The following is a 17,995-nucleotide window of genomic DNA, read 5'->3' as shown; positions in this document are numbered from 1 at the left end:
CAAATAAAAAACTATGTTGGAGTTTTTTCTCTGAAAGAAAAACAGGAACAAGTGACAAAACACCAGCGGACAGTTAACTCATTCAGAAAAGCTTTAAATATGACTCTCAATATTCAATGTCCTGTAGCATTAAGGAAGTCATTTCCTCCCTGTTGAGTCAGGAACCAATGGAGTCATAGAAACAATAGCTGTAGTGCTGCATGTGTTAACGTCATCAGAACATGATGTTTTAAACAAAACGTTTATTTGTTTCTCATGAATGCTTGTGTAACCATGGACAGAATTATGAATAAGTGAGCTACTTTTTAACCATGTCCACACAATAGATGTACTAGCCATAATCAACAGAGCTTAGTTTAGCTGGAAGCAGGGGGAAACAGCTAGCCTAGCTTAGTCCATGAAAATGATAAATTAGCATCCTAAAATGTACATAATTATCTTTTATCCTCCTAAAAATATGAGTGTAAAACAGTGCAGAGAAAAAGACAAGTTAGCTTAGTCTAACCCAGCGCCGTATAGATTATAGGGCTCTGGTCTAACCTAAGCTAACCGTCCTCTGGTTCTTTAAACAATGTTGTAAACCAAACAAAAAGCTAGCCTGCTGTCTGAAAGTTCATACAGTCATTCAAGATATAAAGCCAGCTGGTTAAATGTTTGTTTTTATCTGTCTGAAACCTGAAATGACAGGTTGTGGTTTTAGGGGAGATTGTGTTTTTTATTGTGCATAAAAGATGCCTAAACTAAGCTCACTTGCTTCTGACTGTAGCTTCATATTTAACATAAAGAGAGTAGTGTTCATTTTTTCCATCAAACTTTTGGAGGAAAAAAAGGTCTATGCACATTTTCCTACATTTCCAAAAGGTTTCTAAATGACTTTTAAAAATGTTATTATTTGTGAATCATCTACAGTGAAACACGTCTTCCTAATCTGGCTTTTTCACTTTAAGTGCTAAGGGTGTGTTCTGCATGTCAATCAATCAATCAATGTTTATTTATATAGGCCTAGCCCAATATCACAAATGTTACATTCGTCTCAGTGGACTTCACAGTTTGTACAGAATATCAGTATGACAATACGACACCGCACCCTCTGTCCTTAGACCCTCACATCGTAGGCCTACAAGGAAAAACTTCCGGAGAAAACCCACAGTTTAAAGGAAACCTATCATGCTATATTTAAATGATATATTGTAGGGCCATACCTATATAAGGTATATTTATACGTTTCTGTTTTCGAAATACCAAACAGATCATGCATTTTAGCCATGCCTCATTTCGCTCTATGTGCTGTTTGCTGTCTACGGGTCTGATTCTGCTGACCACGCCCCCCTGCAGGAGAGGGGAGACGTGCTCTGATCAGCTGCTGGGCTGTCAGAAGAGGGGGAGAAAAAGAGATCTCCGTCCTCCGTGTTTTATTATATAGAGTCGTTATTCATTTGTTTTAAAGCTCAATAAATAACAAAGAAGACCTTTGACCGGCACTTTTCTAATTTTGTCCGGAAGATTTAAACTTTAACGGACATCTTGACCGGCGAAAGAAACTGAAACTGAAACTCTGCCGCACGGTCCCCTCGTTCCTTGGAAGAGGCGGAGAGGTGGGTGTTTGTCATCTGCTGGTGGACTAACCGGAGAGAATTACAGTGCTTGCCTCGACGGGGAGGGATTGCATTGAATTAAAGCAGCAGGAGCAAACGCTTGCCTCGGGGAGGGAGAAAGAAACCCACAGCGGAGAATAAACAGAAGGGTAACCATGGTAACCAAGTCTTCTTCACTGCTTTTGTGGCAGACTACAGCGCCACTTACAGGCCTGGCATATGTACTACAGCGTCTCCAGCGCTTTCGAGCGGCAATGGCCGGCCGTGGCCCAACCCCACATTCCCCTGATAGGTGGAGAGTTGGCCCAATAGCCGTAGCGCCACTTTCCTGACGTCAGGACAGTGTTCAAATCTGGATCAGTTTTTATCAGATCCGTTGCAGCCCCTTTTTTAGAGATTTGGGTATGGAGGAAAATAGAGAGGGTTGTGTTTTCTGACACTTGGTGAGTTCCCTGGAACACCGGGGACACATATTCATGTATAAAAGACGTACAAAAGTGCATTTTGCATGATAGGTCCCCTTTAAAGGGGAAATGTGAGATAAATCGGTGAAATGATCAAAAGCCTGTCAGTCTTAATGTGAAAGCAATGAGCAGGAGGGCAGTACATGTTGATACCTGTGTACAAGGAAAATGAGGCAGCCTCAGCACACATTCACAGAGCAGATTGGTGAGCCAGTGCGCCCCCTGTAGGATACCTGAGACTGAGGAGCTGTTGTCACTCACTTTACATTCCACTTAAGAAAAAAGTATAAATATAAATCATGTCATAATTATGCTACAAAATGGACAACCCTTCATAACAAAAAAATCTTCCCATCATTGTGTTTTTTGCCAAAATGTTGTTTGTTGGTTGGTTAGATTATGTTATGAGTCAACACAACAGGAAATCACGTTTATCACTTTTGTTTCATGAAACCACTAGATGGTGCTCTCATCCCATCCTTTCAATGCAAGCTCTGCTACTCTGACACACGAAGTGGATTTAATAAAGGACTGTCTTACCTGCCAACATCACTTTTGTTAAATTTAGAAATATCTTCTTCTTTTTTTAAAAGGAGCTGATTTAACTCTTTGTGAAATTGTTGTAAGTATTAAAATAAATACTTCCAATACAAAGTCAGAATACAAATGCCACTAAAAGGGGATGCATTTAGAACAGTGAAATTGTATAATGAAAAGGACTTTAAGACAGTGATAATGAATTATTGTGTATGATTATGTAACATTTAATGATTAGAGGCTTATATTTGACTATAAAAACAGACAATTGCTTATAATGATAGTGAAAAGGGTAAACTCATAAATCTGCATAATTGTGTTTTTTAATATTTCTTTTATACAAGGAATGAGGTCTAAGCTATACTGAAATGTCATTTTACCTTGGAAAAACGTTGACATATAAAGCAAACTTATAAAGCACAATCTGTTGATAGAGATTGTAGTGGCACTATGCTATGGGACACCCCCTGCTCAAATCTGTCATGCTGTCTTCAGAGAGGACGCCATGGGTAAAGCGCTGAGTCATAAAGCCATGTGAGCTGTAAGACAATTAGGACTAAGAAGTGGCACACAGCAGCATTTAACTGACGTGCAGAGAGACCAGGCACCTGTTCACCTTGTTTACCTGAACTCAGGGGGAGGGGGGTGAATGTGACATATTTTAATAGTGCACTTGTTTGAAATTCAAGTTAATCTTTCTACATTAATATTCATGCTTCTGGGAATTCAGAAAGTGTGTCTTTCTTTCCCCAACTCCCTATAGAGCAAAGCTTAATGGTTTTACTTTATTATTTATAGTAATCATCACATGCCACAGGACACTTGTTAGGAGACTTAAAATATCTTACAACTTGTTTATCTTTTCCCTGTCAATAAAATAAAGATCTAAAACATTTCTTGGTTTTAAATATATTGGCAGACTTGTATTTCAAGATCTAAAATCTCTCTACATCTGATTCACGCTACATGACACAAAAAAGTCTAAAACTCAAACATTTTCAAGGAAGAGTTTAAGAGCAATAGAAAAGTAAAACTCAGGTCTCGAAGATTTTATCTGCAATGGTGCTACATTTGAGTCGCTTTCAAAATGTCACGTGCGAACATCCTGTAAAAAGCTGAATAATTATAAAAACAAGTCATCAACACGAAGTCCTTAGAAAACAGTTCCATATTTATTGCAAAATATTTTTGTACAGAATACAACTGAAAAAACATCAACAGAGGAACGGACAGTAAGGCCAACATCAGAACTCCAAGAGCTGAACTGTACAAACACCAATAGTAACATTTTATAGTGTTTTATACAGAAATGGTTTCCCGCCCTCACAGCGACCTCCTTAAGGGGAGAAAAATAAAGAACTCAAACATCACTGCTTCTCTAAAACATTATTGCCTTTGCGTGTAAACCCATCAATTTAGAACACCAATGGACAATCCTTAAAATGTCACAATTTCCTTTACGAAGCTTGTCCCCTTGATGTCTCACAAAATATAAATATATATACTTGTAGAAAGCTCCAAACAATATGGGACTGGTAACATTTTGGATGTGAGCATCACTCGTCATGACGGCTAAAGTCAGGATGCTAACACCGTTCGCTCTAACACCAGTGAGCAGGGGCGCCGTAAGGGGGTGAAAAGTTAGGACGATTCTAAGGGCCCGTGACTGACAGGGGCCCAAACTATTTTAGAACATTAAGAATAAAATGTTTAAGTAACCAATGTGATATCTTTTCATGGGGCCCAAAATCCCTGGCGGCGGGCGCCCCTGCCAGTGAGCAACTATTTTGAATTAAATTAAATATTATTGTTTGCCTTGGGTTTACTTCACACTGCTCGAATAATTGAACCCTCCCTTGAGGTCGGAGGCATTTAGCATAGTGCGTCTAGATAAATTCGGGCGTGCATGCCCATGCACATCCTCATGCGATTTGGCACAGATGTAAAAGTTCTTTCCTCAAAGTAAAATATGCGGTAAACGCGTCTCTCCGGCTCCTTCTTTTTTCTTTACACATAAAAAAAGGCAGAGTTAGACAGGATACATTTTTCTTCCCCGACATTCAAATGTACATCTTTAACATTGGCTCTCCCAAAAATGAGGGATCTAATGAAGACAAAAAAACGTCCTGTCTCCGGATGTTTATTATAGAAAATTAAAATTAAATAACGATTAAAATAGATACGTTTTTTTTTTTCTTATATGCATAAGCCCTTCAAGAAAACACACCAAAACATTAGAAAGGATGAAGGTGATGTACAATCCAAAACTCCAGAGGAGAGAGAGGGGTTCTGCTCAAATGACTCCGTGGGGAGGGGAGACGGGGAACTCGAGGTGCAACACAACAATGTCACGTTTCTGCCCGTCGGATTCTAAATCTTACATGTCAGGGATCAATAACTGAACAGAGTCACTGCTGCTCGCTGCTCACTACGCCAGTCAGATAACAGACAATAACACAATGCTTCAAAGCTGACCGGGAAGCTTCAGGAACTTTCTTTTCTATTTGAAGACAATTGTTGCCTTTCTGCAAACATTCATTTGACTAATGAGAAATAAACTGATGCTTTAGTGAATTGGAATCACTATGCACAACTTTTGTTGGTTTTATTAATGACCTTTTTCTTTCAGTGACCTTCCACTGAAATGATCTGGTACACTGCAGCTCTGTAACAATGTGTGTGGGGGATTGGGAGGGGGGGGGGGGGGGCTCTTTAACCTGTTATGGATATCACAAGTGCTTTCAATGATTTGATACCCTGAGTAGAGGACATAGGCTTGGGGTGAAGTTCAGTAGAAACCCAAAAAAAAGGAACATTTTTGCCAAGCAAACACCGACTGAAAAGAAAAAGACATTACTAAGAAATACCACCTTTCACACATAAATAAAAGCCTGTACTGATCGGTACATTAAAAACCACAAATGTAACCAGAGAGAAATAAAAGCTACGACGACGACAAATCACCCATGACGACACGGTCATTTCCAGCTTTACAATATGCATATATTCATGCATATATAGTGTGTATTTCCCCTTGCATACAGGCGAGTGGTCGGGGGACTATATAGAGAGCCTTTAGTTATACCAACTCCCTCTGCAGAGACTAACACTGATTATTAAGAGATGGTACAAATGAGAGCAAACATAATTCACGAGGAGACGGAGGAGTCAGCGCAGCCTTGTAAACAAAAGGGAGGCCAGACAGCCAGAGAGGATGATGGGCAACAGACATCCACTTAAAGCAGCAAAGATAGGACAGATTACTAGAGGTAGAGACAGGGCGGGGAAAAGAAGAGGTAAAGGAGGGGGAGGGGGGGGACATTTTTCTCATGGCTAACCAATTAAAGTACAGACAATTGGCAGCATGGCCTCACGACGTCTGCTTCCCGTCGGGTTTTGGCGGAACAATCAGTTCTGACGCCGAAAAATTATCTGAGAGGGAAACTACTCAGAATGTAACAAAGAACGGACTCTCAGCAGTGTCTCTTATGGAGAAGCAACCTACAGGCTGAGTAAGTGTTCAATCGGGGGGGGGGGGGGGGGGGGGGGGGGGGGGGGGGAGAGAGGGATGAGCAGGAGGGTGCGACAAGCAGACACAGGTCACTGGTTTCCCACTCTCTCCCCTCTGTGGTTGGTCACTCAGACGAACAGCTGGATGCGCTCGCGGATGGTCTGCCGGCAGATGGGGCAGGTCTTGAGCGCGGCGCTGCAGTCGATGCAGGAGGCGTGTCCGCACTGGAAGACCAGCTTGATGTGGTTGTCGATGCAGATGGGGCAGGTGATGCGCTCCTCCATCTGCCGGTAGCGGGACTGCAGCTGCTCCAGCAGGTTGTGCTGCTCCGAGTTCTCCGTGCCGGGGCTGCAGCCCACCTCCGTTTGGTCTGTGGGGGAAGAGGGGGGGTCAATATGGGGGATGGCAGAGCGATGAAGTTTACAGATTTGGAAAATAACTGTAGATTATTGTGCACTTTGAAAAAACACGCCTGTTAGCTACTGTACATGTATCCTGGCTTTTAAATTGGGGAACATTGATATCAGGACTGCAGAAAGGTAACACATCTCCCATTAGATACTGAAAAAACAACCTGTTCAGACTGCACCTTGGCCAATAATGAATCAAAAAAAATTCTCACTTCAGTTTAAAGCACTTTTGGCTAGGGTTTGGCCTTTTAAAGCCAGTGCAGTAGCACATACAATGGTTTGACTCATTGAATGCTAATGTACTTTTTATTTGTATCTTCACTGTTAGATGCACCGATTATAAGTTCCTTTGGATAAGAGCATTGGCTAAATAAATTGTGATGTCATATTGTTTTCCAATGTCAACAGAAGTTACATTTATAAATCTGTGCAGGCTGTCCCGTTGTGTCACTGTGGGACTGCTTCAAAGATAACAAGGTCACATATAACAGCACCTGACCATGGGTCTAGTATGACTCAAAATGCCAGACAATTGTATTGGTGGCTCGTCCTCGACACAGGTGCTTTAATCTACCATCCAAAGTTGCCTCTCACTGACGACTGGTGATCAAGGATCACAAAGATTTTTGAAGTCTTCTCTGAGATGTCCGCATTACAACTGTGTTCATAAATAACAATACAGAACATGCAGATAATAATTTACATCATTCAAAACAATGCTGTAAGCCAAGGAATAATATAGAATATTTTTGTCCAGAATAGGAGTATATAAAGAAGACTTTTACTGTTTTGACAAAAAATCTTCCATAATTTCATTCAACTTTTATTATCTTACACATCTGAGATGAAAGAGGAGGGTTAGAGGATACAAGATTCTCATTACCTTGTCTAATTTTCTTGGTGATTGTGACTTGGCATTTGATGCATTTCTTCATTCGATGGGCGCACTCTGTTTGGAGAAGATGCAGGTCAGCAGGAGATCAAAAATAAATTACAACACGTAAAGCACCACATTATTTAACATCCAAGATAGACAGTAAAGCAGAAAATAATATATATAAAAAGTTTTCTTAAGGAAAGGGTTAACCCTAACCCTATTCAGTATATTTCCTTTGAACACACAAGTCAGTTATCTGCCTATTGATAGCCGCGGCCCTGCTGCCATTAACGTAACCCACCTTCGCAGGCCACGCTGTGCTGGCAGGGGCAGAAGAGAACCAGCAGAGACAGCTCGGAGCAGATGAGGCATTCACTGGGCCCCGGCAGGTTGGGAAGAACCAGGTTGGTCATGGTGTTGGGCGTGGTGTGGACCCGCCGCAGGCTGGCGCTGCTCAGACCCTGCCCACATGTGATGGCCTGCAGACGCTGCAACCTGACAGACAACACACAGCTATAACAACGCATACAGATTTATCTAACTTCACTATGTTTATGAGCTTATTCTGTCTTTGAAGATGAATACAGGCTTCTTTTCTCACAAAACAAACTATTTCTGCAAAAATCTGATTTCTGACTTACTTTGAATTAATAATACAGTACTGCGTTGGCACAATCGAACCCTACTCTGGCTTATAATCCAGTGTATTCAGTAATAATATCCAAAGGCATTGTGAGTGTGAGCACTTCTCTTCCTGACGTGTACCTGTGTTTCTCAGAGAAGCTCTTGATGAGCTGCATCATGGTGCCGTCTGCCACCAGGTCCAGGGGACTCTTTCCCTTGTGGTTGGCGTAGTTGATGTCGGCCCCTTCCTGCGCCAAAAAACAAGCGAGAGCTGCGCCAACACTCAGCTCGGTATTCCCCAGAAGACCTGAAGCGCTCAGCTGTGGATACACATGATGACAACGGGAAGAGAGGATGGAAAATAAAAAAAAAGAGACGTTTTTGAGGCAGAGCTTTAGAATGGTATTCTTGCTAAGGCTGAAAATAACTGTACATGGTAGAAGAATACTTTGAGAACTAAGTCAAGGACACAGCTGTTAGTGAGCAACAAAAGGGAAGTTGTAGTAAACCAGCACAGGCCAGCTAAGGCCGAACCATAAACCTAAATCTAATCAGCACGGAAAAACTAATTCCCCAATAATTCATCTGCTGACAGTGACCAACATTGGCCGGGCACTTCAGTCTAGCCACCTTCATGGGCGTGTGGGTGTGAGCATTCAGTGTGTGTGTGTTGTTTTGGCAGATGCCCAGGATGTTGAGTACAGCTGCAGTGTTTGCGGTCATGTCAACAGCAAAGGACGTCCTTTATTGGATCAATGATATCAACCACAATGATGTATGAAACGCATGGAGCCAAGGTATCTTAATGAGGAATATTTAATGAGTTATTGTAAACTCTCTGACAAGCATGAAGGAAATTAAAGCGGTGGTAGGATATTAGAGTTTAGACTGTCATCAGTCAAAATGTTATGTACTTTGTGAGAGGTGCCTCTGTAAAATGCTGCAGGAGAGACTCCTCAACCCTGAAATCCAGTGAGCATTTCTGCACTACTGGTCAATGGGTTTAAAAAAAAAAGTGTTTTAGTTGAAAGTTTAAGAGATTTGAACCTTCTATAACAGAAAATATACCTTTGGCAAAGTGGTGTTGACAAAGAGTCATGTGGATAGCTTAACACTAGCTTTTTTCTCCTGAGGCCTGTACTACGAAGCCGGATTTTCGCTTAGCGAGCTAACTTCAGGGAAAACTCTGGGTTTCCGGTCCTACGACGCTGGTTCACTTCTTAGCGGGCTAGATCTCCATGGTAACTAATGCTGAACGGCTAACCTCCTCGGGAGCAGGTTTGGTTCCAGGATAAGAGATCAACTCAGTGAAAGCACCGCCTGCTGACCAATCAGAGCTCCGTGTGCGGAGTTTAAAGCGATCAAGTCATATTACAGGAGAAAGGAAATACAGAAAAACTGCCGTTGCAGGAAAGACGGCCGGCCAAAATCAACTGACTGTGTGAACGTGAAAATGAATAGAATATCCCCTCCCATCTTCAGAGCAATCTGACTATTATAACATTAGCGTTAAGAAAGCTTACTTAAATATCTGCCACAACATAAGTAACCGCATCAGAGTAACATTACGTACAGTCCGCGGCACTGTGAGTGCAGACGTCGATGTGTCCCATTATCATTCATATCATATCACATCATAATGTATCATATATTTCCTTATTTGAGTCAGCTTCTTGAGCCGTATCTGGCCGTGCAACACTCACAGTGTCACATACTGTATGCAGAAGTATTATTTTAAGCAACACATTAAGTTGACGAAACACTCGAGTCAAATGTAATTAAAGTCAGATCCACTCGTGTCTTGGACGGGGCAGTGATTTCATAAACCTGTTAATGTACGCATTCAAACACTTTTTCTTTTACCAGCTGTATTCACCTTGCAGGTGCAGCTATGTGGCTTTGATCCTGGATAAAGTGTTTAAGTCATGGATGTTTAAAGTTTAACTTCTTCATATGTCTAATATTATAGTTCACTTTTCATTCAGCAAGTATGACGCTGAGCTGTCAGTACGCTTCTCCATGTTTGTGATTGGTCAAATGTTGCTAGCCCCGCCCCTTTCATGTGAACGCGCACTCAGCCGGAGAGAGAAACCCTGGCTTGAGTTACCGAGTTGATAACCAGCGTCGTAGGACCGCTTAGCGAGAGCGCGTTTGTTTTGGATTAGGTAAACCGGCTAACTCAAACATATCCAGGGTATGTTGAACTGGATTCGTAGTACAGGCCTCTGGTGGTTGCATTTAAGCTTCAGAAAACATAAACAAGGTGTTCATTTGTAAATCGTACCATTACCTTTTTCTTGCTACATGTCTTACTTTTGGCAATAATCCCGGTTCAAATGTAAATATCCAATTGGTTATGATTAACAAAAAAAATGACCTAACTTTAGCTTGACACAGAATTTGAGTGGCTTTCAGCCTCTTGTCTTGGTTTTATGACTCACATCCTGAGATGTACCCACTGTATGGGACCTGCTCAGCACCAAAAAGCAATCAGACACGTTTGTTGAAAAAAGTAAAGCATTTAAAGCAGCTTAATAACCTGATATTATTCACCATAGGGATTTTATAAGGCGATCGTGTGTCAGTGTTGTGTTTACAGTTTGTTCTGCTGAACCCAAGAGGCAAACATCTATTCAATCCAGGTTAATGTTACTAAACTCCAATTAATAATCACATGCATACCTTATTTTCATTTAGAGCTTGTTTAGCTGCATTTATGATTCATTATGCTTGCTTGCCTTAATAAATATTAACGCTGCCAATACTAGTTAGTTGTTGACTGCAGTTGTGATGCATGGGATGCTCAAATTAATTAAGTGTGTTCATATCAAAGTTCAAGACATCCTCTGGGGGAGAGACTGACATGGTGTGTGTACACAGTATTTCTAAATTTAAATGTATTGTCGAGAGCTTGTCTTTGCCAAATCTACATTGCAACACTAAGTGGGCCCTCTTGACTGTCTGCCCTTCATCACTTCCTTTTCCCCTTCATCACGCCATCGTTCTCAGTCTCTTGCCAGTTTTTGCTCTTAAAGCCTCTGAGACGAGGTAATCTTAATGAATCGTAAAAGTCGTGACCTTATAGCTTAAATTCTTGTGGATATAAAAAATAATTGTGTTGGTTTTTCTCCAGAAAACAAAGCAGTACAAAGCAAACTCTTTTGTCTTATATACTAATACCACTTTTATTTAATGACGTTCTCCTCAGTTAACCCCTCTCTCTTGCGTTGTTTACATAATTAAACAATGTCCTCTGTCCTCAGTTAACCCAGACCTTTGAGAAATCCTACCTGACTTCTCTTACACATTCATCCTCTGTTTACATGTACCTGCTAAAGCCGACTAACTCCTTTATCCTAAATTGACCCTGCACACAATTACTAAACACCTTTACATTCCTTCCCTCTGTTTTTGTTTACTATTCCCTCTCTCCTTCAATATAAGGTCAGCTCTTAACCCTTAAGTCTTTTATTTACGCTCCTTTTAGTCTCTAAAGTGCATTAATCCTTTTTTCTACCTCTTATCCTAATCTACCCGCTTTTTAGTGTCTGTTTATCCTTCATTCAGTCTATATTTACTTCTCTTTTAATGTTCACATACTCCTTTAGTGTTTGATTTGTTGTGCTCTTTAGTAACCACCTATGCAGTTTGTAGTTAGATCCTCAACAGTCTCAAGTATGTGTAACCTTCAGGTCTTTTGAAAGTTGTGTCGTCTCTTTTCAGCTCATTCTGTCCCAACAATACCTAGAGTTCAAAGGTGAAGCATCACTCAAACAGAATAACGTCAGTTAAGGTTTGAATAGATCAAATGAATACTATTTGCTATGGTCTGTAAATGTAGACAGATATATCATCAGCAAGTTTGGGCGACGAATAGTCAATTGTAAATGCTACGTTTTTTTAGGTTTATATATCATTTCTTGTATAAATACTGTATTTTCAGTAATATGATGTAAAACTGCCAGTTTGACATTTTAACAACAGTTTTCCCCTAAACCAGCTAGACCAAAGATACATACATCTAGTTGCTCATATAGAAATAAATAATAAAACATTAGTTACATAAAACAAAGAGTGGTTCTCACCCTGCAGTAGAGCGATGTGGAGGAGCACCCCTCGCTGGGCTCCTCGGTGCTGCTGGTCCCCACGGGGGGGCTGAGCATCACGCTGGCCAGCTGCGGGCGGAGCAGGGCGACGTGCATGGCCGTGTCTCCGTCCTCGTCCTCCATGTTGACGTCAGCGCCCTCGGACACCAGCAGCTGCACCAGGTCCGTGTGGCCCTGCGTCACCGCCAGCTGCAGCGCCGTCTGGTTCCGGTTATTACGGATGTTGATGTCGCAGCGTCCCTGTGGAAGAGACAGGAGAGGAAATATGTATATCATCTTTTTTATTTAAATTGGAAAGGTTGAAAATAATGGTGGGTACAAATTGTACCGCCATATTGTACTATTATATTGAAATTACATCAAATACTATCACATTTCAATGACATAGTATACTTTATATATTTATCACATATTAAACTATTATATTTTTATAACATACTATAATATTTAATTGTTATGACTTAATATACTAATATATATTTAGAACATTTTTTAAGCAAATCATACTTTTCTATTTATGACACATTCAAATAATATTATTTCATTTACTTCATAATTTCTAAGAAAATAAGTTTAGTATGATATGCATTAAAAATGTCCTCTTTTTTTGGGCCCTCTTGACTCTGCCCTTCATCACTTCCTTTTCCCCTTCATCACACCATCGTTCTCAGTCTCTTTCCAGTATTTGCTCTTAAAGCCTCTGAGACGAGTTGATCTTAATGAAACGTAAAAGTCGTGACCTTTAAATTCTCTTAGTTTGTGTTAATTGTCCTTAAAAAACAAATAAGATCACAGTTAAGCAAAGTATCCAATTAGATTAAAGAGGACTCTGCTGCAGCTCACCTCCTTGACGAGGATCTCGGCGACGTCGCGGTGGTTGTTGAGTGCGGCCAGATGCAGCGCGGAGAAGCCGTCCTCCTTCTTGACGTCCACCAGCTGCCGCGCCCTGCCCAGGATCTTCTCTGTGGCCCTGCAACCGGGACAACAAAAACAACACTCATTAAGGAGAGTGCACAACACTCCTCAAGGCTCATAGCTTAAATAAAGAACATTTATATCTGTGATAGTTGCCAACCACAGTGCTTTTTACTGGACCATCTAATTTAAAAATATTGCTGAATGTTGCTCTCACCAGAAAGAGTGCCAAGGAGAATAAAAAAAGGGTTCTGAAATATATGAAAGTGCTCACAAGGTCTGTGGATTAATTTGAGTAACTGAGGTATGATTTCAAGAAAAAGTCCTTGATGAAAAGTTTTAATTTTTTGCAATTTAAGCAAAGCACGAGCATAGATCCATTATAGTGGAGAACACACTGCAGACTGTATGTGAATATCTCACATCATTCTGTGTCGCGGTGTACTTGACACGATCTGGGACAGAGACGCAGCTGTTGTTAAAGGCCTAGGCTCCACGGGGACGAAAACGGGTTGAATCCGCATATTTCTCATGCGTATAGCCCTTTAAGCTCGACGACGCCGTAACAGAAACGTAGAAACAGACCCCGCAAACGACAACGGGTCCAAAGGTGGATAGATCTGGGAACGGAGCGCTCTGGGGGGTCCAACGGGGCCGTGGAGTCGCCTATACGGTCATCCGTTTCTGATAATGACGACGCAATAGCCCCGCCTCTCCCCGCCTCTGCTGCTTACCCCCGCAAAAGTACACTGTACACTGAATTCAGATTATTTATCTTGATCTCGATATGGACATAAACGCGAGTGAAGTCTAATCTGACAGGACGGAGACACGCAGCTCCTCCCGCTGTGATGCAGCGGGAGCAAAACACACACTTCAAGTCAGATCATCACCCTTAGCTATTTTAATTACCTCTCAAACTACCTAAACTAGTTATAAATATGTTTATTTTTACTGTCGGGTCACTCATTACTGGATCAGCTGCTGCATGAGACAGACACTGACGCTGTCAGAAGAGAGGAAAAAGAGACAGGCTCCGTGTATTTTATGATTATATATCATTATATCGTCGTTATTCATTTGTTTTAAAGCTCAATAAATAACAATGAAGACCTTTGACCGGCACTTTTATAATTTTGTCCGGAAGATTTAAACTTTAACACACGTTGACCGGCGAAAAACTCTGCCCGGTTCCGTCGGCCCCCACCAAGGAGAATAAACAGAAGTGCAGCCATGACAACCATTCTTCTTCGCTGCTTTTGTGGAGGAAGTTGCTGCTTTTGTGGAGGAAGTTACAGCGCCACTACAGGTTCGGCATATGTACTGCAGCTTTTGGAGCAGGTTGGATGTAAACGGAGCCGTCTCATGGAGCTTGACACAATCCGGTGTATATTGCGTGTGGGCGGAAGGTTTTTTGCGGTTGCGTTTGCGTTACTCCGATGCGTTTTGCCGTATGGGTTCCCGTGGAGCCGGGGCCAAAGTGTTAACAAGCCGATCTAACAGGAGAACACTAAGGCACAACAGGCAGCCTCTTCTCACTTAGCCAACTGATCTCCTGATGCACAACTAACCCCCCCCTACCCCAAGAGTTACACATGCTTTACACTTTAAATAGCACATCACTGTTATCCTTTGAGCCTGCCATCATCATATCCAGTATTCAACCACTGTGTTAAACAACAAAATACAACTTCCCAGCCAACACACATTAAACGATTAAATCTCTTAATGTGGAAAATGTTAAACATGCTTTGGTGCTCATTTAGTTTGGTCAGATAGCAGTCTGTTCTCTTTAAACTGAGGAGGGATGACGATATTTGATGAAGTGATTGCAGCTTGTCTTGTGTTTCCTGCAGCGGGCTGATGCTGCAGTGTGAGGCCGGGCAGCACTGTGGTCCTCTGCTCTGAAGCTGGGCCTGCTTTATGACGTGTGAAATTGAAGCTGACAGGCTCAGTGAGCACCTAGGAAGCTGGCATGCCACCACGGAGGCTTCGGAGCGATGTGACCCAACCTCTCTATGGATTGTTGGGCTCACTGTTTTGAAACACTGGTGATGCTGATGTCAAAAGATGACGCTGGTGTCGGTTTTTGTTACAGACGGTTGGACAGAACACAAGGGATGCTCACTACTCCCAGATTAACATGAACAGCTACTTACTTACCTCTTAGTGATGTAGAAAACTAAACAATGTAAAGGCATTGCTCGGTAACTGGCTTGCACAACATCAAAGCAATTCATACCCAATGAGTAACAAATAACTTATCACTGAGAGCAATAATACAATCCAAGCTTCTTAATAGCAAATCCAGCCATAGAAAAAGCAAACACTTTCCATGCAAATGATACAAGAGTATTTAAGATATTCAGTCAAATTGTTTACCTTGTATGTGAATTTTCCTGAGAACTTCTCATTATGTAATGTTATTTTAAAAGGCTCTCTTCTTAGTAATTGTTATGCACAATTTTGTAACTGTAACTATGACAATGTCCTACCTAGGGATGCCAGAAACTGACCATGACCAAAATCGAAGATCGGACAGCCCTGGCGAATATTAATCGATTAATCGCCCCCCCCCCCCGGGGAGGAGGAAAAAAAAACACTGACAAATGGTATTCCGTTGTTTTCTTTTACTGGAACGTGTACATGGTACAAAAGGGCTCTTCAGTATTAACAGTATTAATAATAGCATCATTGAAATAAATTAAATAAATAGCCTACTTTATGTGTGTATGTATGGGTGTAGGCGAGAGCGCAGCCGGTTAAGGATTAGTCCTGCCGCCGAAAAAACCCTTTCCGAGGGCACAGAGCACTGCGGAGCCTCTCAGCTAAATTAACCGCACTCTTCATCTCCCATTCACTATCGATATAATGTCAGGTTATGGTAACATAGGATTCAGTTGTGAGTGCCGTCCACCCGTCGGTGGTTATCGACACCTTTGAGACAGTTGATAAGAGTACGGCCCGGGACCCTGTAATCTGGTTCCACGTTTGCCATAAACTCAAGGAAACCGCCTCCTTCCACGACGGAGAGGGGAGGGGCGGGGTCGGTGTGTACCAGGCTGCAGCACTCTGCGCTGCTGGCTTCCTCCAAGTTTACAGTAAAACAAACTGGTGGTGTGATCAATGGTCATTTACAATTATTAATACTATTACTATTATTAGCATTAGTCTATATTTTGGTTGAAACCAAAAACATAAATATTAATAAAAAAATATATTAATAAAATCGATTTTTAAAAATAATATTCGATTATGGAGACTGTAACGAATAATCGAATAATCGAATAATCGCTGGCATCCCTAGTCCTACCTACTATACCTCTTATTTAAAGTAAAAAAAGTCACTCCACCTTAAAGCTTAATTAATAACTATGATTATAAATACTAAATCAACATTTGAATTCTGTGCAGATTCTTCTTTGTTCTTTTAAACCTGGTTATTCTGTTACAGTAATACATTAGGGTACAGTAATATTATTAGTATTGGACCATCTGTAGAATTAGATGCCAGTGGTGGTTGACTAGGATTGTTACAAAACACTTCCCAAAAAATCAAAGTCAAAATGTATAGAAACAAATCCCAACTTGTTTTTATCTTAAGAATTATTCTGTTTCAACCCATATCTATTAGTGTTTCAATCTTACAGCACCATACATTATAGTTCTGACTATAACCACAATAACCTTCATTTGAAACATCAAAAGAAGCTTTGGATGTAAAAAAAGAACGCTTTTTATAGCCATAACAAAACTGTTATTTGGGACATAACAAATCGTTTCTGCACATAACTTTTATAAGCATAAACACTTAATAACACAATCATTAACTTAATGGCAGTTGTATATCAATGTCTTAAATGATGCATCTATTCAGAGCTATCGTTTCTATATTACATTGTATAAATACAGGGAACCTGATAAATGCAGTTATTTTTGAATCAGTTTAAAAAACGGGGCACTTATATTGCAGCTTTAATTGTGATAACCATAAAATGACAGTGTTCACAGGCTCATTAGCAGCAGAATGCAGACACATTTAAAATACAATACTGAGGACAGGGAGGGTAAAGGCTGCTCTATTGCATGATGGTGGGCATCTCCTCTGGGTGTATTACTAAGCATGAAAGCTGTTGGGGAGACATTATGTTAGAGGTCATTTGCACCTGCAATGCAGCTCCGTGGGTGTGTGTATGTGTGTGTGGTGAAGGTATTGATGGAGGGAAATATCATTTCTTCATTAGCTAAAGAGCACACCCTTGACAAACACAGACCTGTGTCCCCTTTGTGTCCACTACACCTTGTCTTTCTGCATTAATCCCAAAAACTCATTAATATTCATATTAAGGCTGACATTTTGGGGCAGTTCTTTTACTAACATGACTTCACACAAATCAGCCAGAGGGCATCTAGGGACTTTTTTTTCTTCTGGAGGCATCATTTGGATATTTTTGGGAGTTTGTATCATGTATCATTTTGCCAATTGCCTCCAGATCAAAGCTTGATAAAAGAAGGAAGAAGAAATGTACCATGAAGAGTTACTGTTCTGACTCTCAAAGGCACGATTTAAGTGAAAAAGAAAAGCTTTTGATGTTGTGTATAATTTGCTAAACGAGTGAGTATGCTGTGAAATCTATCTGTCGTGTGTCAGACAGTTTACGTTGGACTGTCAAAACGCATTGAGTAAGCACAGAAAGGCAGAGTGAATGAAACTGGTGGGAAACTAAAAGGGATCTGGTGAAAGAAAACCAGCTACCAGGAAAAAGGGAGAAATCCAAGCCACTTCTTTAAAAAAAAAAAAAGAAAACGGTATATTCAGTATCTTAACTATCCTTTGCCTGTTCTGTCAAACTAAAGTCCAGAGGAAATCTGGCTGCTTGCCTTGTTTCTTTTCTTTCCCAGGCACCGTTTGTGAACATGGCCTCTAGCCCTCTTTTTCCATTTCCGCACAATAAA

At 41.0% G+C, this 17,995-nt stretch overlaps 1 protein-coding gene across 4 annotated transcripts in view; it reads right to left on the bottom strand.

Moving 5' to 3' along the window:
• Window positions 1–3,746: 3,746 nt before the first annotated feature.
• mib2 (mindbomb E3 ubiquitin protein ligase 2) overlaps window positions 3,747–17,995 on the bottom strand; it is a 47,115-nt gene continuing 32,866 nt past the window's right edge. For all 4 annotated transcript variants that reach the window (XM_034144824.1, XM_034144825.1, XM_034144822.1 and 1 more), the window contains 6 exons: window positions 12,968–13,094; window positions 12,104–12,364; window positions 8,160–8,338; window positions 7,696–7,889; window positions 7,401–7,466; window positions 3,747–6,477 (listed from right to left, as the gene is read on the bottom strand). In XM_034144824.1, coding sequence (XP_034000715.1) covers window positions 6,236–6,477; window positions 7,401–7,466; window positions 7,696–7,889; window positions 8,160–8,338; window positions 12,104–12,364; window positions 12,968–13,094 — 1,069 coding nt within the window. In that variant the 3' untranslated portion in view covers window positions 3,747–6,235. The remainder of the gene's footprint in view (window positions 6,478–7,400; window positions 7,467–7,695; window positions 7,890–8,159; window positions 8,339–12,103; window positions 12,365–12,967; window positions 13,095–17,995) is intronic.

Source organism: Trematomus bernacchii, unplaced genomic scaffold (genome assembly GCF_902827165.1).
Source record: "Trematomus bernacchii unplaced genomic scaffold, fTreBer1.1, whole genome shotgun sequence".
NCBI lineage: Eukaryota > Metazoa > Chordata > Actinopteri > Perciformes > Nototheniidae > Trematomus > Trematomus bernacchii.
Note: the sequence above shows the minus strand (reverse complement) of the source record. Positions and strands in the feature narration are given on the sequence as shown.